The 20,680-nt window shown below is 42.0% G+C and overlaps 1 protein-coding gene across 1 annotated transcript in view; it reads right to left on the minus strand.

The window, feature by feature from the left end:
- Positions 1 to 219: 219 nt before the first annotated feature.
- The window catches only part of LOC128656088 (alpha-1,4-N-acetylglucosaminyltransferase-like), a 176,237-nt gene continuing 155,776 nt past the window's right edge, over positions 220 to 20,680 (minus strand). Inside the window, exon 3 of the mRNA XM_053709776.1 lies at positions 220 to 960. Coding sequence (XP_053565751.1) covers positions 373 to 960 — 588 coding nt within the window. The 3' untranslated portion in view covers positions 220 to 372. The remainder of the gene's footprint in view (positions 961 to 20,680) is intronic.

A 20,680-nucleotide genomic window follows, 5' to 3' on the forward strand; every position in this document is an offset into this window, starting at 1 on the left:
TCGGATCGACCCCCAAATGTTTATTTCACTCACTGGGGTGTTTCAGAATAATTTTGCATATTAAATTGGGGAAGAGCTGAACAATGAGTTTGCACTTCCAATTAAGAGCAAATGTTGCCTTTTGAATCATTTTACCTGTTCAGTGGGGGGAGAATTACACATGATTGAAGTCAGTTTGTCTGACAGAAAATGAATCATTTTCTACTGACCAGTCAGAGCTGAATAAATATATATATTTATTAACCTTAAAATATATGATTAAAAATATATATATTTATTAACCTTACATATACCTTGACAATATATATATACACATATACACTATTGAAATGTATTTGATAAATTGAAGTCATTCATAAACAGAGCTAGTATCTAATTAGTATTATTATAGTTTTGTTTAATAGATTCATAGGTGTTTGGGCAGTACTGCTGGTAAAGATGATCCACTAAAGTATTACTTCCAGGAATCACAGTTCTTTTTTCCTTATTCATATAGTTCCACAAGTGCAAAGCATGAGAGTCATTGAATGTTGGCAATTTTTCCCAAACAGAGTAATAAAGCCTCCATGATGGATATGGTATAGGGTAAAAACGTTGTGGGTTTAAGAATGAGATGTTTCCACACATAACATCCTCCATGGACTTAAATGTAGGTATTGTACAGAATTCTTTCAGAACTCGTGTGAACAGATCAGGCCCTTGATGTCCCCATATTGCTCCATTATAGTTCTGAACAAAATTTTTCATACTTTTCCAAGAGAAATTGTGACCGATTGAAAGGCCAAATACACCATTGCTAGAATACTGTGAGGACTGAGCAGCCAGAAAGTTTTTATTTGGTATTTGTCTGATTGAGATGACATCAGTATCCAAATAAATACCTCCATATTTCCATATCAGAGCTAACCTGCAGCCATCTGAGCTGACATGGATCCAGTGTTGTTCTGCTTTAGGATTAGCCTAGAAATATAATAAAATCACAGTTAATGGTGGAGTCAGGGAATTAGTAAGCAATTTCATCAAATTTGCTGCCTACCAATTTTGTGTGTGTTTGATTACTGCTTATGGAAAAATCTTATCATATACATAGGCATGTAACAAAAATAGGAAATAAAGAACGTTTGCATCATTTAAAAAAAAATTGTATGTTTGCATGAATTAGATTGATTTAGGTTTTGCATAATATCAACTTGATATAGAGCAACTATTTTAAGCTCATGTATTTTAAATATAACACAGAAAGAGATGGTCTATGGTGTTGAACTATGTGTCTGAGCTACTAAGATCTTTGCAGCTGTCTGAGTGCTGGTGAGTTTTGCAGTGACATGGGATGTGTAATCCGGTTTAGTCTAAGAGTGCAATCTATTTCTTTTTTCTTTTTTTCATTTAACTGTTTTATTGATGTTTTACATCATAATTTACATTTGTACAATAATGCAGTATTAAACATTTATACATATTTCTAAATAGTGTCACATTTCTAACAACTTTTTTTTTTTATTATTTTCCATAAGGAGTAGAGGAATGTAGGTGGGGAAGGAAATGATCGGTATAAGTGCAATCCATTTCTATGTTTTGCACGCATCTCATATCTCAGTTTGCTTTGTAAAAGCCATGAATTGTGTGCCTTATTCTTCATTTTTTTCCTTTTTGGCTCCTAGATTTTCAAATCATATTTGTCTGGCCCTGCCTTATGTCTAAGCATAAGCACTCAACTGAGTCACTCTTTTGACACCAATAAGCCACCATGAAAGAGCAATTCTGTCTGCCTCCCATGTTGTCACTGATGTTATTATGCTATTTTAATTACCCCCCCCCCCCGAACAAATGTCTGTGGACACCCATGGGTTACAAGTAAAGAAACAAAGTGACACGCTCGTCTTCAAATACATAAAACGTAGCTTTTATTATAGCCTCTTGTTAAAATACATACAGCAGAGTAGCGTAGCACAGCGGCTCACGCATTTCGGGTGTTACCCGTAATCATAGCCTTATGGGTTAAACATATATAATTTAGGGTAGCTAGTCCTACAATTACATGCTCTAATAATTTAGACCTTGCAATTTTTCAAATATAGGGCCAGATTACAAGTGGAGCGGTATTTATTGCTCCCTCTTACTAGCTCCTGTTAGAAGTAAGTTTTTAGAGCGTCGGGTAGTGCTCATTTTACAATTTAAAAAGTTTTTGATTGTGTTCGTACCCAATGCGTGCAAAAAGCCTAACTTTGAATTTCGCTTAAAGGTAGTGTCAAGGACTAAAAATAGAAAACAGGAAAATGTAAAAGCATTGCTTTGTAAAGTATGGCTAATCCCCAAATTCATAACATATGTTAATAGACATTGTGCAATGGCATTTAGATTCCTTAGTGTCTTAATTAGTAAACATATTTCTGTTATTTTTCTTTTATTTGTTTACTTATTTTTGAGTGAACATATTTGGAGAATATTTTTAATAACTAATATTATATTTCTATATTTCCTGATGTCTCACAAGAGCAATAACAGTGTAAAGAGGCCCTGCTTAAGAAGATGATTGAGAATCCCATGAATGATCATTTCTGGAACTACTGGAGGAAGATTGAGACCCTACTTATGGACTTCAGAATCAGTCACCCGTTGTCCAAACAGTTCATTATGGGTCCTCTTTGACTACACCCTGCTCTCCATGGGAAGAGATGGATAACAGGCCCTTGGACATCTCCAATCCTGAATGACCTCCTGAACAATTATTCCACCTCCACCACCACCACCCACTTCACCAGTGCTGCATCAAAACCACAGGCTGCACCACAAGCAGAAGGAGAAGACACAAAAGCAATTAGGGCTGTAATGTCTGCTTATTATAATTATTCTTATTATACTTATAATATTGCAACCACACTGGGATAAACATGTTAAATGTGGTCACAATATTATAATACGTTCAGAAGAGCTAGAACTTATATTGGCAACACATAAATAAAAACAGAAGTCACGGCTACTGTCTTCAATTAAATATTTATATAGCAAACACGAAATCTTCTTCCTAGTGTAAAATATCTATGTTACATTTAGAGATCTGACATAAAGTGGAGCAAGTCTCCCTAACATCATCCCTCCTACTGCTTCTAAAGTCTAAGGTGTTTTTTTTTGGCCTCACTGAATTGACTGTGTTATGCCATACTTTTGCTTCAACTTGCCCAATCACTTGACAACATGGGCTGTGCTTTTTAGGCAGCTACCTACTTTGATGGCATAAAGACATAGTTATGCAATACTTTAGCTTCAACTTGCCCAATCACTTAAAATCATGCACTGTGCCAACCATTTGCTTCATCTTGCCAAAACACATGGCATCATTAACTGTGCCTTTTACTGCTTAAATTCTAACACTTTGTGTGGCCTATGTACTGTGCTATGCCATACTTTTGTTTCTACTTGAAAAAGCACTTGGCATCATGGACCATGCCTGTTATTATTGCTGTGCAACTATCTCCTTGTATGGCCTATGGACTGTTTTATGTCATAGTCTAGCACAAACATTGTCATGGAGTGAAATTATTTAAAATCAGGCTATGGGGGACTGATTCCGAAAAGTAAATTAGATTATGTTCTGTCAATGTAATGGTTTCATACAACTTTACTCTGTTTATTAAATAAATATCTATTTTACACTTAGAAATTTGACATAAAGTGGTTATAACGGTGGTGATTCCAAAAAATACATCTATTGACAAATGTGAGGTATTATTTAATGGTGGTTTTCACATGTTGTCTCACTAGGGGTGCTAGAGCCCGTCTGAATATTGGCTACTAGTGATGTTGCAAACCTAAAATTTTCAGTTTCCGAACGGCGAATGCAAACTTCCGCAAATGTTTGCGAACCGGGCGAACCGCCATAGACTTCAATAGGCAGGCTGTTACAGAAGCATTAGTTATTTTGTTGTGAAAAGCTTATTTCCCAGCAGCAATGCCTGAACCAGCCAAGCCAGCGCCTAAGAAGGGCTCCAAGAAAACCGTAACAAGTATCATTTCATAAAGAGTTAACTTTTTTTCAGCTTTTAGAAACTATTGTCTAATCACCTCTGGAGCCAGACTGCTAATTGATAAGATGAACTTGTAAACTTGTTATCTTAAGTACTGTAATCCTATTGTGGCCTGTCAAAGGACATTGCTCTCTATCTAACTGTGTGATGGGGGATTTTGTGCTTTCCCCCCCCCCCCCCCCCCCTGGGAGTGCCCTGTGTGCATGTAACCTTAATAAAAAGCAGGCTGGGCATCCCAGTCCTGAGTTCTTGTTTGACCCTCAATCGCAGCGTTGACTCGTTTTGTGGGCAGAAGGGTATCCTAGCTGTACTGCAGCTAAGGGAGATTATTCTATATTTGCGAGACTCATATAGAATACTATGGAAAGCAGCTTCTCCCCTCTTTAGCAATAGGGATCCAGGCTACTAAGCGGTCCATCTCTCAGCGAGACTAAGGGTAACCGTAACATTTGGCGGCAGCGGCGGGATTTTCCTGGATTTCCTAGGAGAGGTACAGAACGGATGGAGAGCGTATACGAAAAATTGAAGCGTACAACCCTAAAGGATTTACTTGAAAGCAGAGGGGGGTACGCCAGCAACCGGCCGAGGAGAGAGCTGATCGCAGAATTGACCGAACTGGATCAGAGCTTCACAATGGCGGAAACACCGACCACGATTAGTGACGAAAAAACCAGGATTGTTCGGGAAAGGCTCTCATTATACGGGCCGAACCCCTCCATGGAATTGGTACAGCAGTTGATGGCGGAGGCGGACGAGGATATACGAGAGACTCGAGCCCACGAACTCAACCTAGTGAACGCACACCGCAATGCTGAAGCCCCGCAGGTAATCATCCCTGTCGAAAATGCTGGGAGGCCCAAGATACCCTATGCGGCATTTCGACCCTTCCTAGAGAGCGAGACAGGGATTGATGAATATTTGGCGGACTTCGAAAGGCAATGTGCCCTGCACCAGATTCCCAACAGAGAGTGGCCCACGATATTGTCTGGGAAACTATCCGGGCGAGCCCTGGAAGCCTTTCGTACTCTGGGTGCTGAGGAAGTGACACAGTATGAGCTAGTTAAGGAGACACTGTTGCGACGGTACGCTGTAACTCCGGACACGTATCGCCGACAGTTTCGGGGCACGAAAAAGAAGCCTAACGATACCCATATGGAATGGGCGCACCGAATGCGGAGAGCGGCAAATCACTGGCTGAGCGGAAGTAAAGCGGTGACTGGTGAGGAAATTTTAAAATTGTTTCTCTTAGAACATTTTTATAATGGCATGGAACAGCAAGGGAAGGAATGGCTGCGAGACAGGCGGCCTTCTACCTTAGAAGAATCAGCCAAATTGGCCGATGAACATTATGACTCCCGTCTTCACGAACCCATGAACTACCGAGCTCCAGCACGGGTCGAACCTAGAGAGGTTTACCGTGCACCCCCTCATGCTGAATTCTGAGCCCCGGTGCCCACAGGGCCCGTCCGACACTCAGGACCACACAATAACAGCTCTGAGCGTCCCAGACCGACTTGCCACCGATGCAAGCAACCAGGGCATTTCATGGCTAGCTGCCCCCTTAATACGCACCAGACACCCAGGAATTACAATTACCCCTCTGGGTCCTATCGTCCGGCCCGGGCCCTCTGTGTTAACCAAGAGGCCCCTATGGAGGGATATGTGGGGCCGCTTCACGAGGTGGACCCTGTATATGCTGCCTCAGATAACCGCCAGCACCATCGGCAGAAGGTATGGCTCGAGGGGCGATCTACAGAGGGATTGAGAGACACAGGGGCTACTATCACGCTGGTACAGAGTCATTTGGTGCCAGAGCACAAGCGATCCGGCAGACTGTGGCCGTTAGAGTGGCGGGGGGGGATGTGTACAAAATTCCAACAGCTCAAGTGCATCTTGATTGGGGAGCGGGAAAGGGGGCTGTGAACGTGGGCATAATGGATAATTTACCTGCCGAAGTACTACTGGGCAACGATTTGGGCCCCATGACTTCTGCCTATGCTCCAGTATGCAACAACGAGGCTGACCCAGTGACTACACGGGCCCAAGCCCGGATGGAGCGAGAGCTCTCACCAGTGCGGGAGACACAGGTAAGACCTACCCCGACCTTGCCTGACATGTTAGGCCCCATACCCTGGGACACCCCAGATGCTTTCGAGACAGAGTCTAAGACTGACCCGACTTTACAAAAGTACCGGGAACGAGCAGAGACCGGAGGGGGCGGGGCAGATAACGAAACATTCTTATGGGAAAAAGGGAAAATATACCGCTGGACAGAGAAAAGGGGACAGCATAGGCGACAGCTGGTAGTGCCCCACAAATACCGTCAAGAAATCCTCAAGATAGGCCACGACATCCCCTTAGCAGGCCACCTAGCCGTAACCCGTACCCTACACCGCATTACTCACACGTTCTTTTGGCCAGGGGTGCACGCTGACGTTAGAACTTACTGTAACACCTGCGATGTGTGTCAACGAGTAGGAAGGCGAGGCGATCACCCTAAAGCCCATCTAGTAAATATGCCCATTGTAGAGGAACCCTTCAGCCGGGTTGCTATTGACCTAGTGGGACCACTGGCTACCCCTAGTCCCTCCGGTAAGCGCTACATTCTTACCGTAGTGGACTACGCTACCAGGTACCCAGAGGCTGTCGCCCTATCCAACATACAAGCGGATACGGTAGCGAATGCACTAGTACAGGTGTTCTCCCGGGTAGGATTTCCAAAAGAAATCCTATCCGACCGAGGCACCCAATTTACGGCTGAATTGACCCAACAACTCTGGCAGGTTTGCAAAATTAAGTCCCTCCTGAACTCCCCATACCACCCCCAGACGAACGGGCTGTGTGAGAGGTTCAATGGGACCCTCAAGCAAATGCTCAAGACGTTCACTCAGGAATACCGAGACTGGGAACACTTCCTGCCGCACCTCCTATTTGCTTATCGGGAGGTGCCCCAGGAAACTACAGGGTTCTCTCCCTTCGAGTTGCTCTACGGAAGAAAGGTACGGGGACCCCTAAACCTGATCCGGGAGCACTGGGAGGGAGAGATGGAGGCTGACGGTGTCCCCATTGTGCCATACGTGCTGGAACTCAGGGACCGAATGGAGCAATTAGCCAAATCCGTGCGGGCTAATCTCCAGTTGGCCCAGAGAAGACAGAAAGTATGGTACGATCGGGGGGCCCGAAAGAGAATCTTCACCATAGGACAAAAGGTGTTAGTACTTAAGCCGGTGAAGACAGACAAATTGCAGGCGTCCTGGCAGGGTCCCTATCAGATCGTAGAGAAAAGGGGAGACACCACTTATGTGATAGCTAGCTGCCATGACAACAATCTTAGAAAGACATTCCATGTAAACATGCTCAAGGAATATTTTGAGCGACCAGAGAACGTGACGGCCGTATGTTGTTCCCCTCAGGAAGACCCTGACAGTCTACCCATTCCAGACCTATTAGAAAAGAGTCTCCCCACAGGTATAGTGGCTCAGGTTCAGATAGGAGACCGACTTAGCCCCACTGAAAGGGAGCAGCTCAGCCAGCTCCTCCAGTCCAAACACCTCACCTTCTCCCCGAAGCCAGGGTACACTACTTTAACCACCCACCAGGTAGATACTCCGGGACAAGCTCCCTTGCGCCAGGCTCCGTACCGAATCCCCGAAGCAGTTAGGACAGGAATGAAGAAGGAGATCGATGAGATGCTCCAGCTCAGGGTAATTGAGCCCTCCGATAGTCCCTGGGCCTCCCCAGTTGTCTTGGTGCCCAAGAAAGATGGGACCACCCGGTTCTGCGTAGACTATCGGAGGCTCAATGAAAAAACCGTGACGGACGCTTACCCTATGCCCAGGGTAGACGAGCTACTCGATCGTATAGCGAGGGGAAATTACCTGACCACTATTGACCTCTGCAAAGGTTACTGGCAGATTCCCCTGGCCCCAGAGGCTATCCCCAAGTCGGCATTCGTCACCCCATTCGGCTTATATCAGTTTAGGGTAATGCCGTTTGGGATGAAGAATGCCCCAGCTACATTCCAGCGCTTGGTGGATAGGCTCCTGGATGGCTTCCAGAGTTTTGCTTGCGCCTACCTGGACGACATAGCGATCCACAGTGAGTCCTGGGAGGACCACTTAGCTCATGTAGGAATGGTTCTGGATCAGATCCGGGCTGCTGGCCTGACTCTGAAGCCAGAAAAATGCCACTTTGGGATGGCCGAGGTACAGTACCTGGGTCACCGGGTGGGGTGTGGAAAGCAGCGACCAGAGCCGGCCAAGATAGAAGCTGTCGCCAATTGGCCCACCCCCATCACTAAGACTCAGGTCCTAGCCTTCCTGGGCACGGCAGGGTACTATAGACGGTTCGTACCAGACTACAGCACACTTGCCAAACCCCTGACTGACTTGACCAAGAAAAACTTACCTCGACAGGTCCTGTGGTCTCCCCACTGTGAAACGGCTTTCCAGGCTCTCAAAAATGCTCTAATTAACGCTCCTGTCTTGGCGGCCCCAGCCCTTAACAAACGTTTTATCGTCCATACAGATGCTTCCATGTTCGGGCTGGGAGCCGTCCTCAGCCAAGTAGGCGAAGATGGAGGGGAGCATCCAGTTGCCTACATCAGCCGGAAGCTCCTGCCCCGCGAAGTCAGCTATGCAGCGGTCGAAAAGGAGTGTTTGGCTTTGGTGTGGGCATTAAAGAAATTGACTCCCTATTTATATGGTCAGGAGTTCACCCTGGTCACCGACCATAACCCGTTGGTGTGGCTGAACCGGGTCTCTGGAGATAACGGCAGGCTATTACGTTGGAGCTTATCGTTGCAACCCTTCAATTTCACCATTACTTACAGACCTGGGAAACAGAATGGCAACGCCGACGGGTTGTCCAGACAAACCGACCTCAGCCCCGCATAACCAGCGGTCTGGACAGCCTTAGTCTGCCCCGAAAAGGGGTCAGACCGTGTCTGCCAGAGTGTTCCACAGAAAGGGAGCACTGTTACAGAAGCATTAGTTATTTTGTTGTGAAAAGCTTATTTCCCAGCAGCAATGCCTGAACCAGCCAAGCCAGCGCCTAAGAAGGGCTCCAAGAAAACCGTAACAAGTATCATTTCATAAAGAGTTAACTTTTTTTCAGCTTTTAGAAACTATTGTCTAATCACCTCTGGAGCCAGACTGCTAATTGATAAGATGAACTTGTAAACTTGTTATCTTAAGTACTGTAATCCTATTGTGGCCTGTCAAAGGACATTGCTCTCTATCTAACTGTGTGATGGGGGATTTTGTGCTTTCCCCCCCCCCCTGGGAGTGCCCTGTGTGCATGTAACCTTAATAAAAAGCAGGCTGGGCATCCCAGTCCTGAGTTCTTGTTTGACCCTCAATCGCAGCGTTGACTCGTTTTGTGGGCAGAAGGGTATCCTAGCTGTACTGCAGCTAAGGGAGATTATTCTATATTTGCGAGACTCATATAGAATACTATGGAAAGCAGCTTCTCCCCTCTTTAGCAATAGGGATCCAGGCTACTAAGCGGTCCATCTCTCAGCGAGACTAAGGGTAACCGTAACACAGGCGAATTTTAAAACCCACAGGGACTCTTTCTGGCCACAATAGTGATGGAAAAGTTGTTTCAAGGGGACTAACACCTGGACTGTGGCATGCCGGAGGGGGATCCATGGCAAAACTCCCATGGAAAATTACATTGATGCAGAGTCTGGTTTTAATCCATAAAGGGCATAAATATCCTAACATTCCTAAATTGTTTGGAATAAGGTGCTTTAAAACATCAGGTATGATGTTGTATCGATCAGGTAGTGTAAGGGTTACACCCGCTTCACAGTGACAGACCAAACTCCCTGTTTAATGCACCGCAAACAACCACAAACAGTCCATTTGCACAACCGCAAACTCCCCATTTGCACAAGGTTGGACCTGAGCTCTGCAATGACGGCATTCTGGTGGTGGCAACAGCATGCGTTGATTGGCGTGCTGTCTGGCTGACCCCGGGTGCCGATGCATGCTGTCTGACTGTGCCACTAGCTCCTTGCGACAACCTCCCCCTGCTTCCAACTCGTCTCCTCCTCCTCTCTGTCTCCCCATCTGAACTTTCCCCCTGTTCTTCTTCTCTTCTAGCGGGCACCCACGTGACATCCACAGATGCATCGTCATCATCAACCACTTCACTTGTATCTGACAACTCAGCAAAGGAAGCAGCAGCGGGTACAACATCATCATCATCACAACATACGTCCATGTGTGTAATGCTGCCTGACTGAGACATATCCCTGTTATCTACATCCTCTGGCAATAATGGTTGCGCATCACTCATTTCTTCCAACTGATGTGTAAATAACTCCTCTGACAGATCAAGTGAAGCGGCGAGTGGTAACTTGAGAGGTGCCCGAAGCTAAGCTGGAGGAGGATGGTGCGTCAAGGTTCCAAGCGGAAGCTGTAGAAGATTGGGTGTCCTGTGTTAGCCAGTCAACTATGTCCTCAGAACTTTTCGAGTTCAGGGTACGTGGCCTCTGAACACTGGGCATTATTCTAGGGCCAAAGGGAATCACAGCACCAGGACCACAACGGCCCCTGCGGGGTGCCCTGCCTCTGCCTGTCATTTTTTTTTTTGATTAGTGGTACTATGCGTTCAAGCTACTGTGACAACAGATATGAGTGGCACTGTGCACTGGCAGAAGTTGGCAGAGTAGACGCTGTAGGCCTGACACACACGCTTGTAGACAACTAACTGCTATTCAATCTATTACAGTCAAAATTGTATTTTTTTTTTAAATGTACACTACTGTTACACCAGATATGAGTTGCACTGGTGTGACACTGTGCCCTGGCAGGCCCTGAAACGCACACATGTGAAGGAAACTGACTGCTATTATTTCAGAGTCAAATTTCTAGTTTTTTTTTTAATGTACACTACTGTTACACCAGATATGAGTTGCACTGGTGTAACACTGTGCCCTGGCAGGCCCTGAAACGCACACGCATGAAGGAAACTGAATGCTATTATTTCACAGTCAAATTTCTAGTTTTTTTTTTAATGTACACTACTGTTACACCAGATATGAGTTGCACTGGTGTGACACTGTGCCCTGGCAGGCCCTGAAACGCACATGTTACAATTTTTTTAAACTAATTACACCTAATCTAATCCCCCTAATAAAATAAAAAAGCCCCCCAAAACAATAAAATTCCCTACCCTATAGTAAATTACAAATAGCCATTAAAAGGGCCTTTTGCGGGGCATTGATCCAAAGTAATCAGCTCTTTTACCTGTAAAGAAAATACAATACCCCCCAACATTAAAACCCAACACCCACACACCCAACCCTATTTTAAAACCTACCCAATCCCCCCTTAAAAAAAACTTAAAACTAACTCCTGAAGATCACCCTACCTTGAGCCGTCTTCACCCAGCTGGGCACAAGTGGTCCTCCAGAGGGGCAGAAGTCTTCATCCTATCCAGCCAGAAGAGGACATCCAGATGGGCACAAATCTTCATCCAGGCGGCATCTTCTATCTTCTTCCATCCGGAGTGGAGCGCGTCCATCTTGAAGACGCAGAGCATCCTCTTCCATCTGACGGCGACTGAAGAATGAAGGTACCTTTAAGTGACGTCATCCAAGATGGCGTCCCTTGAATTACGATTGGCGGACAGAATCCTATCAGCCAATCGGAATTAAGGTAGGAAAAATCCTATTGGGTGATCCAATCAGCCAATAGGATTGACCTTGCATTCTATTGGCTGATTGGAACAGCTATTTTATGGTTTATTTTATAGGTAAGTAAGGTAAGTAAGGTAAGTATTTAGCTTTAAATAGGATTCATTTAATTAATTGCAGTAATTTTATTTCGTTTTATTTAAATTATATTTAAGTTAGGGGGGTTAGGGTTAGACTTAGGTTTAGGGGTTAATAAATTTAGTATAGTGGCGGCGAAGTTGGGGACGGCAGATAAGGGGTTAATACTAAAAATAGGGGTTAAACTAAAATACACCGTGGAAACCTTGGTGTACGGAGGTTTAAACAAAATATCAATTCAAACAAAAGATACTCAAGTAAACCTTACCCAACAACCCCATATAGAGCCCAATTAGAAAAAGCAAGAGGATCTCAATCTTAAACTAGCACACAGTAACATCTTAGTGCAATAAATCAGATAATGTATTTGGGCATAAAACAAAAAAACAAAAAAAAAAAAAAAAAAAAAAAAGCATAAATAAGAGAGCCCATGCTACAAAAAAATATATAGAAAAGTTAATTCAGCACAATAAAAAAGAGCGTATCTCAAAAATATATATAGAGTCTGTTGTGACGAAACTGGTGATCTATCAAAATCAGGAATCAGCAATTCCCGGAACTCCACCCACACATCTCTTGTAAGCAAACACTAGCCTAACCTCCCCCCAAGCTACCTCCCACTCCTCCAAAATTACACCCAGGATACCTCCCACTTCTCTCAAATTCCACTCAGCTACCTCCTCACTGCTCCCAAACTCCACCCAGTTACCTCCCACTGTTTGTACTGATGAGCTGTCACATTTATGTTAATGACAACATAGTATTTGTGACAGCTTGTCATGTACCGAGGCAGGGTATTTATTAGCAGTGTATTTATTAGTTACTATATAAAGTGCACTTTAAATATTGACTAATAAACGTTGATATATGCAACTTATGCCTTCACTTTATAAAGTAACTAAAAATAAACTGCTAATAAATACTCTGCCTCGGTACATGACAAGCTGTCACAAATACTATGTTGTCCATAACATAGTAAATGTGTCGGCTCTTCAGTACCAACAGTGGGAGCTATCTGGGTGGAATTTGAGAGTAGTGGGAGTTATCCTGGGTGGAAGAGTTTAGGCATAGTGATTGCTTACTGGAGATGTGTGGGCGGAGTTCCGGGAATTGCCGATTTCGCATTTTTATAGTCACCAGATTCGACACAACACCGGCCATGCTGGGTAAGGTTTACTTGAGTATTTTTTTTTTTGGATAAATATATATATAGCAAACACAGTCCCTCTCCATTTCAGTGAGTGAGCTCCAATAGTAAATAATAAATCCAAAACGTCCCCATAGAATTAAAACATCAAAAAGTTTATTAAGGGAATTTAAAAGGTAGGCAGACTCATAGAAAAATATAGGTTAAGCAAAATAAAACAAAGTGAAAGTCTAACCGGTTTTGGTCAAGGGGACCGTAATCATAGACATAAAAGCACTAAACAGGTGTAGCCTATTTAAAGCTACAACACTCCTGTGATTGGACATGTGTTAAATGCTGCTCAACTCTGCATTACTTAACTCTTAATGTACAGAGATTAAATCTATGTATGCATAACTTAAGCAAACAATATACTTATAGTTACACATCTGATGGCAATAAAGTATGGATTCAAATTGAATACAAAGTATAAGCTGACAGCAAATAAATATGAGTTAATACTAAATACAATGTATTGTTGAATTATAGTAGACTCATAGAAAAATGATGTTAGTCAATATAAGCTGCCCAACAGATGCTATGTATTTCCTTACTCGATTGGTATAGCAAGTTAACTATTATTTATTAGCTTAACATGCACAGTTAAGAGAGTTTCATTATTCAAAAGCGAACTAGCACTTAAACAGATAAACATCTCTTAATGTAAGCTAATATATATATATATATATATATATATATATATATATATATATATATATAGTGATAAAGGTTTATACATTCTAAATATGATATATGCAAAAGCTCTCATTTCAGTAGAGTCAGCAACCAAAAACCATAACTCTAATGGAGCATGGCTAGATCTTTCTAAATATTACAATAAGTAATTAAATAATTGTCAGATTATAATGCAAAGTACTATTTAAAACTTATTACAAAAATAAATTGAGGAAACCATGTAAGAAATGTTGGACAAGAATGGTACAAAAGGTGGTGACATTTGTATACATGGATCCTAACAGTACAGGGTAGAGCGCAATAGCCCAACTTGCAGTGAGGGTGCAGGAATAAGTATATAGAAAATTATGAAATGAAAAGAAATATAGAGCATGGACCATTACTGTAAAGTAATATCTAGATAAAAAGCTGGTTCTATACATCTCCCTAGCTAGCCCAAAAAACACTGATATAACTCTAAAGAGAGAGAAGGTCCTACAAAGACCAGTAGACTCTTTTTGCCAAGTACATAACTAAGGTAACATCACATAAAGTAATGATTGCAATATAATTCAAGCAAGTCATAATATTAATTGGAAATGTCAGGGGATTTACATGTGCCAAAAATGTATGATATCAAATTCTGAGTTAAACCCTCTAGGTAGCAGGCTACCGAGTTTATGGATCCAATAGATCTTTTGGCATGACAGGATCCGAAATTTGTCACCTCCACGTGGGGGACTAACTATTTGCTCGAAATCCTGCAACCTAAAGGATATCAGATCACCATCGTGCTGCTCCAAAAAGTGCTTGCACAATGCTGAGATGGCTCGTTCTTTAGTAACGTTAGACATGTGTTCTTTTATGAGGGTACCCACCTCCCTAGTGGTTCTCCCCACGTATTGACGGACAAAAGTGGTACACTCAACAAGGTACACAACAAATTTGGTTTTACACTTGACGCATCCTTTAGTGTCAAACACCTCCCTTGTAGTTGCTGAAGTGAACGTAGTAGATATGTGAATGTGATCACAAGATCTACATACTCTTTTGCCACATTTGTATGTGCCATTAAAGTGGAGCCATGAATTACCACTACTTTCTCTTTTGAGCATACTGGAAGACCGTAGGTTACCCAGAGTCAGGTTGTGTCGGTATACAAAATTGCAGCCATTTTGGATGACCCCACGCAACTTTGTATCTCCTCTGAGGACTGGAAAATTCTTCCTAACTATATCACATATCTGATAGTACTAATTGGAGTATGTGTTTATTAGTTTATTCTTAGTGTTTTCTTTAGTTTTAGGTTTGAAAAGTTCATTCCTGTCCATTTGACTGACCTCAATGTAGGACTTTCTGACAACCTTCTTTGAATATTGTCTGGTGATGAATCTACCAATTAAGTCCCTGCTCTCATTATTAAAGTCCTCATCTGTAGAACAGTTACGTCTTGTACGAATAAATTGACCCTTTACAATGCCCTTAAACACATGTTCGGGGTGACTACTATGGGCATGTAGAAGGGCATTGCCTGAAATCGTTTTTCTGAACAAGGTAGATCTTATATCTTTGGATTGTCCGTCAGATATTAGTGTGACATCCAGATAGTTGATGGAATGTTTTTTGCACTCTAAGGTAAATCTTAACCCTACCTCATTCTCATTTTGATGATCTACAAAAGCACAAGCTTGCTAATAGTCAGAAGACCAGATAATCAACAGATCATCAATGAAGCGCATGTATGTAATGATAGAGGAAGAGAAGATGTTGCTATCTCCATAGACGTGGAACCGCTCCCACCACCCCAAGAAGAGGTTGGCGTAAAAGGGGGCAAACTTAGCCCCCATAGCGGTTCCACATCTCTGGATGTAGCACACATCATTAAACATAAAGAAATTGTGCTTCAAGAGAAACTCAATTGCTCAAATCACAAATTCCCTATGTTCTTGAGACAGGGTTGAATAGTGTTCAAGAAAAAAGGCAACAGCTTTGATCCCATAAACATGGGGTATGGTAGGGTATAGCAAAACCACTTCAATGGTTAACCAACTATATTCTGGTTCCCACTGTATTTTCTCTAGCTCTCATTTCAGGATGAAGATGGCTAGATCCTTCTAAATATTACAATATGTAATTCAATGATTGTCAGATTATAATACAAAGTACTATTTAAAACTTATTACAACTTATTACATGTATACATACATCATATTTAGAATGTATAAACCTTTATCACTATATGCACACACATATATATATATATATATATATATATATATATATATATATATATATAATTTTAAGCTTACATTAAGAGATGTTTATCTGTTTAAGTGCTAGTTCGCGTTTGAATAATGAAATTCTCTTAACTGTGCATGTTAAGCTAATAAATAATAGTTAACTTGCTATACCAATCGAGTAAGGAAATACATAGCATCTGTTGGGCAGCTTATATTGACTAACATCATTTTTCTATGAGTCTACTATAATTCAACAATACATTGTATTTAGTATTAACTCATATTTATTCGCTGTCAGCTTATACATTGTATTCAATTTGAATCCATACTTTATCGCCATCAGATGTGTAACTATAAGAATATTGTTTGCTTTTATTATGCATACATAGATTAAATCTCTGTACATTAAGGGTTAAGTAATGCAGAGTTGAGCAGCATTTAAAAAATGTCCAATCACAGGAGTGTTGTAGCTTTAAATAGGCTACACCTGTTTAGTGCTTTTATATCTAGGATTATGGTCCCCTTGATTGAAACCGGTCAGACTTTCACTTTGTTTTATTTTGCTTAACCTATATTTTTCTATGAGTCTGCCTACCTTTTAAATGCCCTTTATGATGTTTTAATTCTATGGGGACATTTTGGATTTATAATTTACTATTGGAGCTCACTCACTGAAACGGAGATGGACTGTTTTTGCTATTTTCGTGTGGATTACAGGAACTCTATTCTGTTTACATATCTCCGTTTTCAGTTAGAGTGAGCTATACCAAGAGAGAGCCACAAATCACAGGAGGAGAACTCGGAGGCGGGACCTATGGGGCTTTCAAACAGAGCGGAGTGACGAAGTGCTTGGAGGAGCTGAGGTACACACTACTAGCCGGGTACATCGGATCCGAAACAGGTTATTATTGATTGGACTGTAAGAGGCTCGATTGGAGCTTCACAGTGGAGACACTACTTTACAAGGCAAACAGTTTACCCGGAGAGCCGCAGCTGAGCACACGAAAGCGGATACTGACTACGGAAGTGATGGTTTGCCGGTGCAGTGAGTAATACTCGAATAATGAACCAAAAATAGGAACCCCTAGGGGAACCGTGAGCGGGGTGCGCTGACAAAATATATATGTTGATAACAGATAGTAAAATTGATTAATGTCTATGGACAAACCATATTAGTCCATATGAAGAAATGGTGCTGTGTCTTTGAAACAATAGAAATGTGCTGGCGGCGAGGCTCCTCTGGACTTCGGGTAGAAGGTGTCTGTAAATTAGAAATAACAAAGAGGGCGCCACATAGCGTGATATTGTAGATTCAAAGCCAAAATAGGTGAATAATGTAAAGGCTTACCAGAGGTAATGGCACCGTATGATAACCGGTGCTGACAGGCAGGCTAACACTTTCAGTGGCTAGCACACTGGGTGGTCTCCGGCAAGCTGTTCACAGGTGATGTTCAGCGTTTCTTTTGATTGGCGTCTGTGCGGCTGAAACCTGAGACGCTGCGGTAGAGCAGATACTTTGAAGCCTTGTCCAGGGAGGCTCAAATACTCGAATAATACCTGTTGTGCCCATTACTAAACTTATGTGCATTTGTTTAACACCTGTTTGCAGTGACTCTGCTTAATGTTTATATAGACACAGTATACTGACAGCAGTCCGGATAATATAGCTTATCACATACTGGCACCAATAGCTCTGTACAGGTTTAACATCTTACTCGGGGGTTTTTCTGACAACTGTTTTACAAGTCGTCTCCGGATGGGATTGTTAACCTGATAATATTCATCCAGCTACTTTGTGCTGTTTATATGGACACAGTATACTGGCAGCAATCCGGACCAATAAGTCTATTACATATTGGCACCAATAGCTTTGTTTAGGTTTAACATACTACCCAGGGTTTTTTCTGACAGTACTACTGCTTTACAAGTGTTTTCCGGATGGGATTGTTAACCCGATAATATCTATCCAGCTATTTTGGGCTTCCTATATGTCATGCTCAGCTACCTAGAACTAGCGGTGCTTACCCAATACAAATTTACATTTTGAATGTATACCTAGAGATACTCTTGGTACACATGTACATTGGAACGGGTTATACTGCACAGCTCCCATAGGTCCCGGTCCAGCTATATACTGGTATTTTGTTTTGTCTGCTTTTACAATAATATATATATAGTTTCAGAGTTTAGGAGGATTGGCACTCTCACTATCATTTACATCAGCCAGGGTGTCAGGAAACAATAATAACTTAAAATTTGTATTCAATTCTTGACAGCAATTTTACACACAATTGGTGATTGCATTTTACTTGTACTTTTTATATTATTCCTGTGGATCACTGTGCTATTCAGTTAGCAGCACTTGATAGTTGTTTATACTACTTATCACCATGACTACTTTTTTATGTGTGCAAATTTGTGATTGGTGGGGGTGGGATTACTGCTTTAAATTCTTTGTTCACACACTTTTTTGCTGTTGGTATAAGGAAGGTTCTAGTGAGCTCCAAAATGTCACTCGAATAAAGAACTCTTTGTTTATAAGTCCAGTGAGTGCAGAATTTAATATGAATTTTAATATATACTGTATATATATATATATATATATATATATATATATATATATAGAGAGAGAGAGAGAGAGAGAGAGAGAGAGAGAGAGAGAGAGGGAGAGAGTGAGAAATAAATGTTAATCATCAAGCACTACACCTTTAGTGCTTCATAGATGACCTGTGTGCAATCCAAAAAAGGTACAACCTATATAACAGTCTCATAGGTATGGACACTGGCAGGATTTTTAAAAATAATTCAAGATTTATTGAAAAGATTTCTTAAATTCAATATATATATATACATATATATATATAGATATATATAAGAGATAAGGATCTGTAGGCATCCCCTTTTTACTGTTATTATTATTTTTATTTGGGACACAGTCGATACACATATTTTCTTAAACTATATAGGTTGCCCTTCACCTGATAGTTTGTCTTTATTTTGGGCCATTTGCCAAGGCTCTTTGCCGGCAATTTGAAGTTTAATATAGCCATGGCCGTTGCCATGGCAACCCTATACACTGTGCGGATAGGGCGCATGGATGACGTCAGCACCCTCAGCCGCATGGTGTGTGCTTAGGACTTAGCGTTTGCCCCTCCTGGACCTAACCACAGGTACCGTATGCATAGTGTATATGTGGAGCAGTTTGTCTGGGGGTAATATGATAGCATCTGATTTACACTCCTCCAGCAGCACTGACCATCTTCACATTCTGGGCTTGTCAGCCGCAATACATATATCAGCATTAGGTCTGTGGATGCGCGTAAGGAGTATAGTTCCCTCCTGACCTTGCTATTACTTTAGATGCGCAGTCTGTTATTGAAGACTTAATCCGCTCTGTGTCCATTAGGCTGACTATACATTATATATTTTATATTTTACCACAAGTGCACCGGTATGGATATCACATTCACAATATTACACAATAAACCTCCATCTAGGGTATACATTTTATTTGCAAGACAAGTAATATGCAAGGTATTATGGTTTTATTAATATTTTTATTTGTATGTTTGCACCTGTATTGTATTCCAACATTTATGTACATTAGCATGTTTATAGGATTTATACAATATGTGTTTACTGTCTGCACATTGCTTTGAGATGAGCATCTGATTATTAGTGCACTTGATTTGTGGAATTTTTTGTTGTTGAGGATCACTATGGCAACCAGTTTTGGCGCAATTTTCACTGGGGGAGGGGTTTGTTTGTTTGTTTGGTATATATTTTCACTTGCTGTTTATTTGGGTTTGTATGAGGAAGGGGAGTGTGTCCCCGAAATGTCACACTTGATTAAAATTACTTTTTGATTAAAAGACCAGTGAGTGCCTTCCTTATCTCTTATACTTATCCACTGGCACCCTGGCATATATGGATTTTGAAAGTGGGAGTGCTCTCTATCGCATTATATATATATATATATATATATATATGACCCTGTTATATATATATATATATATATATATATATATATACTAGTACTAAAGTCTGTGTACACAGGCCATTTTTCAGTACAGAGGTCCCACCCCTTACTCTCTCTCTCCCCCTTTATTTTGCTCTCTACCCCTCTCTTTTGCTCTCTCTCTCCCCCCTTCTTTTGCTCCCATCCCCCTCTTTTTTGCTCTCTCTCTCCCCCCTCTTTTTTGCTCTCTCTCTCCCTCCTCTTTTTTGCTCTCTCTCTCTCCCCCTCTCTTTTGCTCTCTCTCCCCTCTCTTTTGCTCTCTCCCCCTCTCTTTTGCTCTCTCCCCCCTCTCTTTTGCTCTCTCTCCCCCTCTATTTTGCTCTCTCTCTCCCCTTTTCTTCTCTCTTGCCCTTCTCTTTTGCTCTTTCTCCACCTCTCTTTTGCTCTCCCCCCCTCTCTTTTGCTCTCTCTGTCCCCTCTCTTTTTCTCTCTCCCCCCTCTTTTGCTCTCTCTCCCCTCTATGTTTCTCTCTCTCCCCTCTCTTTTGCTCACCCCCTTCTCTTTTGCTCTCTCTCCTCCCCTCTTTTTTGCTCTCTCTCCCCTCTCTTCCCATCTCTTTTGCTCTCTCCTCTCTCTTTTGCTCTCTCTCCCCCCTCTCTTTTGCTCTCTCTCCCCCTCTCTTTTGCTCTCTCTCCCCCTCTCTTTTGCTCTCTCAACTTTTGCTCTCTCTCCCTTCTCTTTTGCTCTCTCTTCACCTCTCTTTTGCTCTCTCCCCCTCTCTTTTGGTCTCCCTGTCCCCTCTCTTTTGCTCTC

Source organism: Bombina bombina, chromosome 4, assembly GCF_027579735.1.
Source record: "Bombina bombina isolate aBomBom1 chromosome 4, aBomBom1.pri, whole genome shotgun sequence".
Lineage (NCBI taxonomy): Eukaryota > Metazoa > Chordata > Amphibia > Anura > Bombinatoridae > Bombina > Bombina bombina.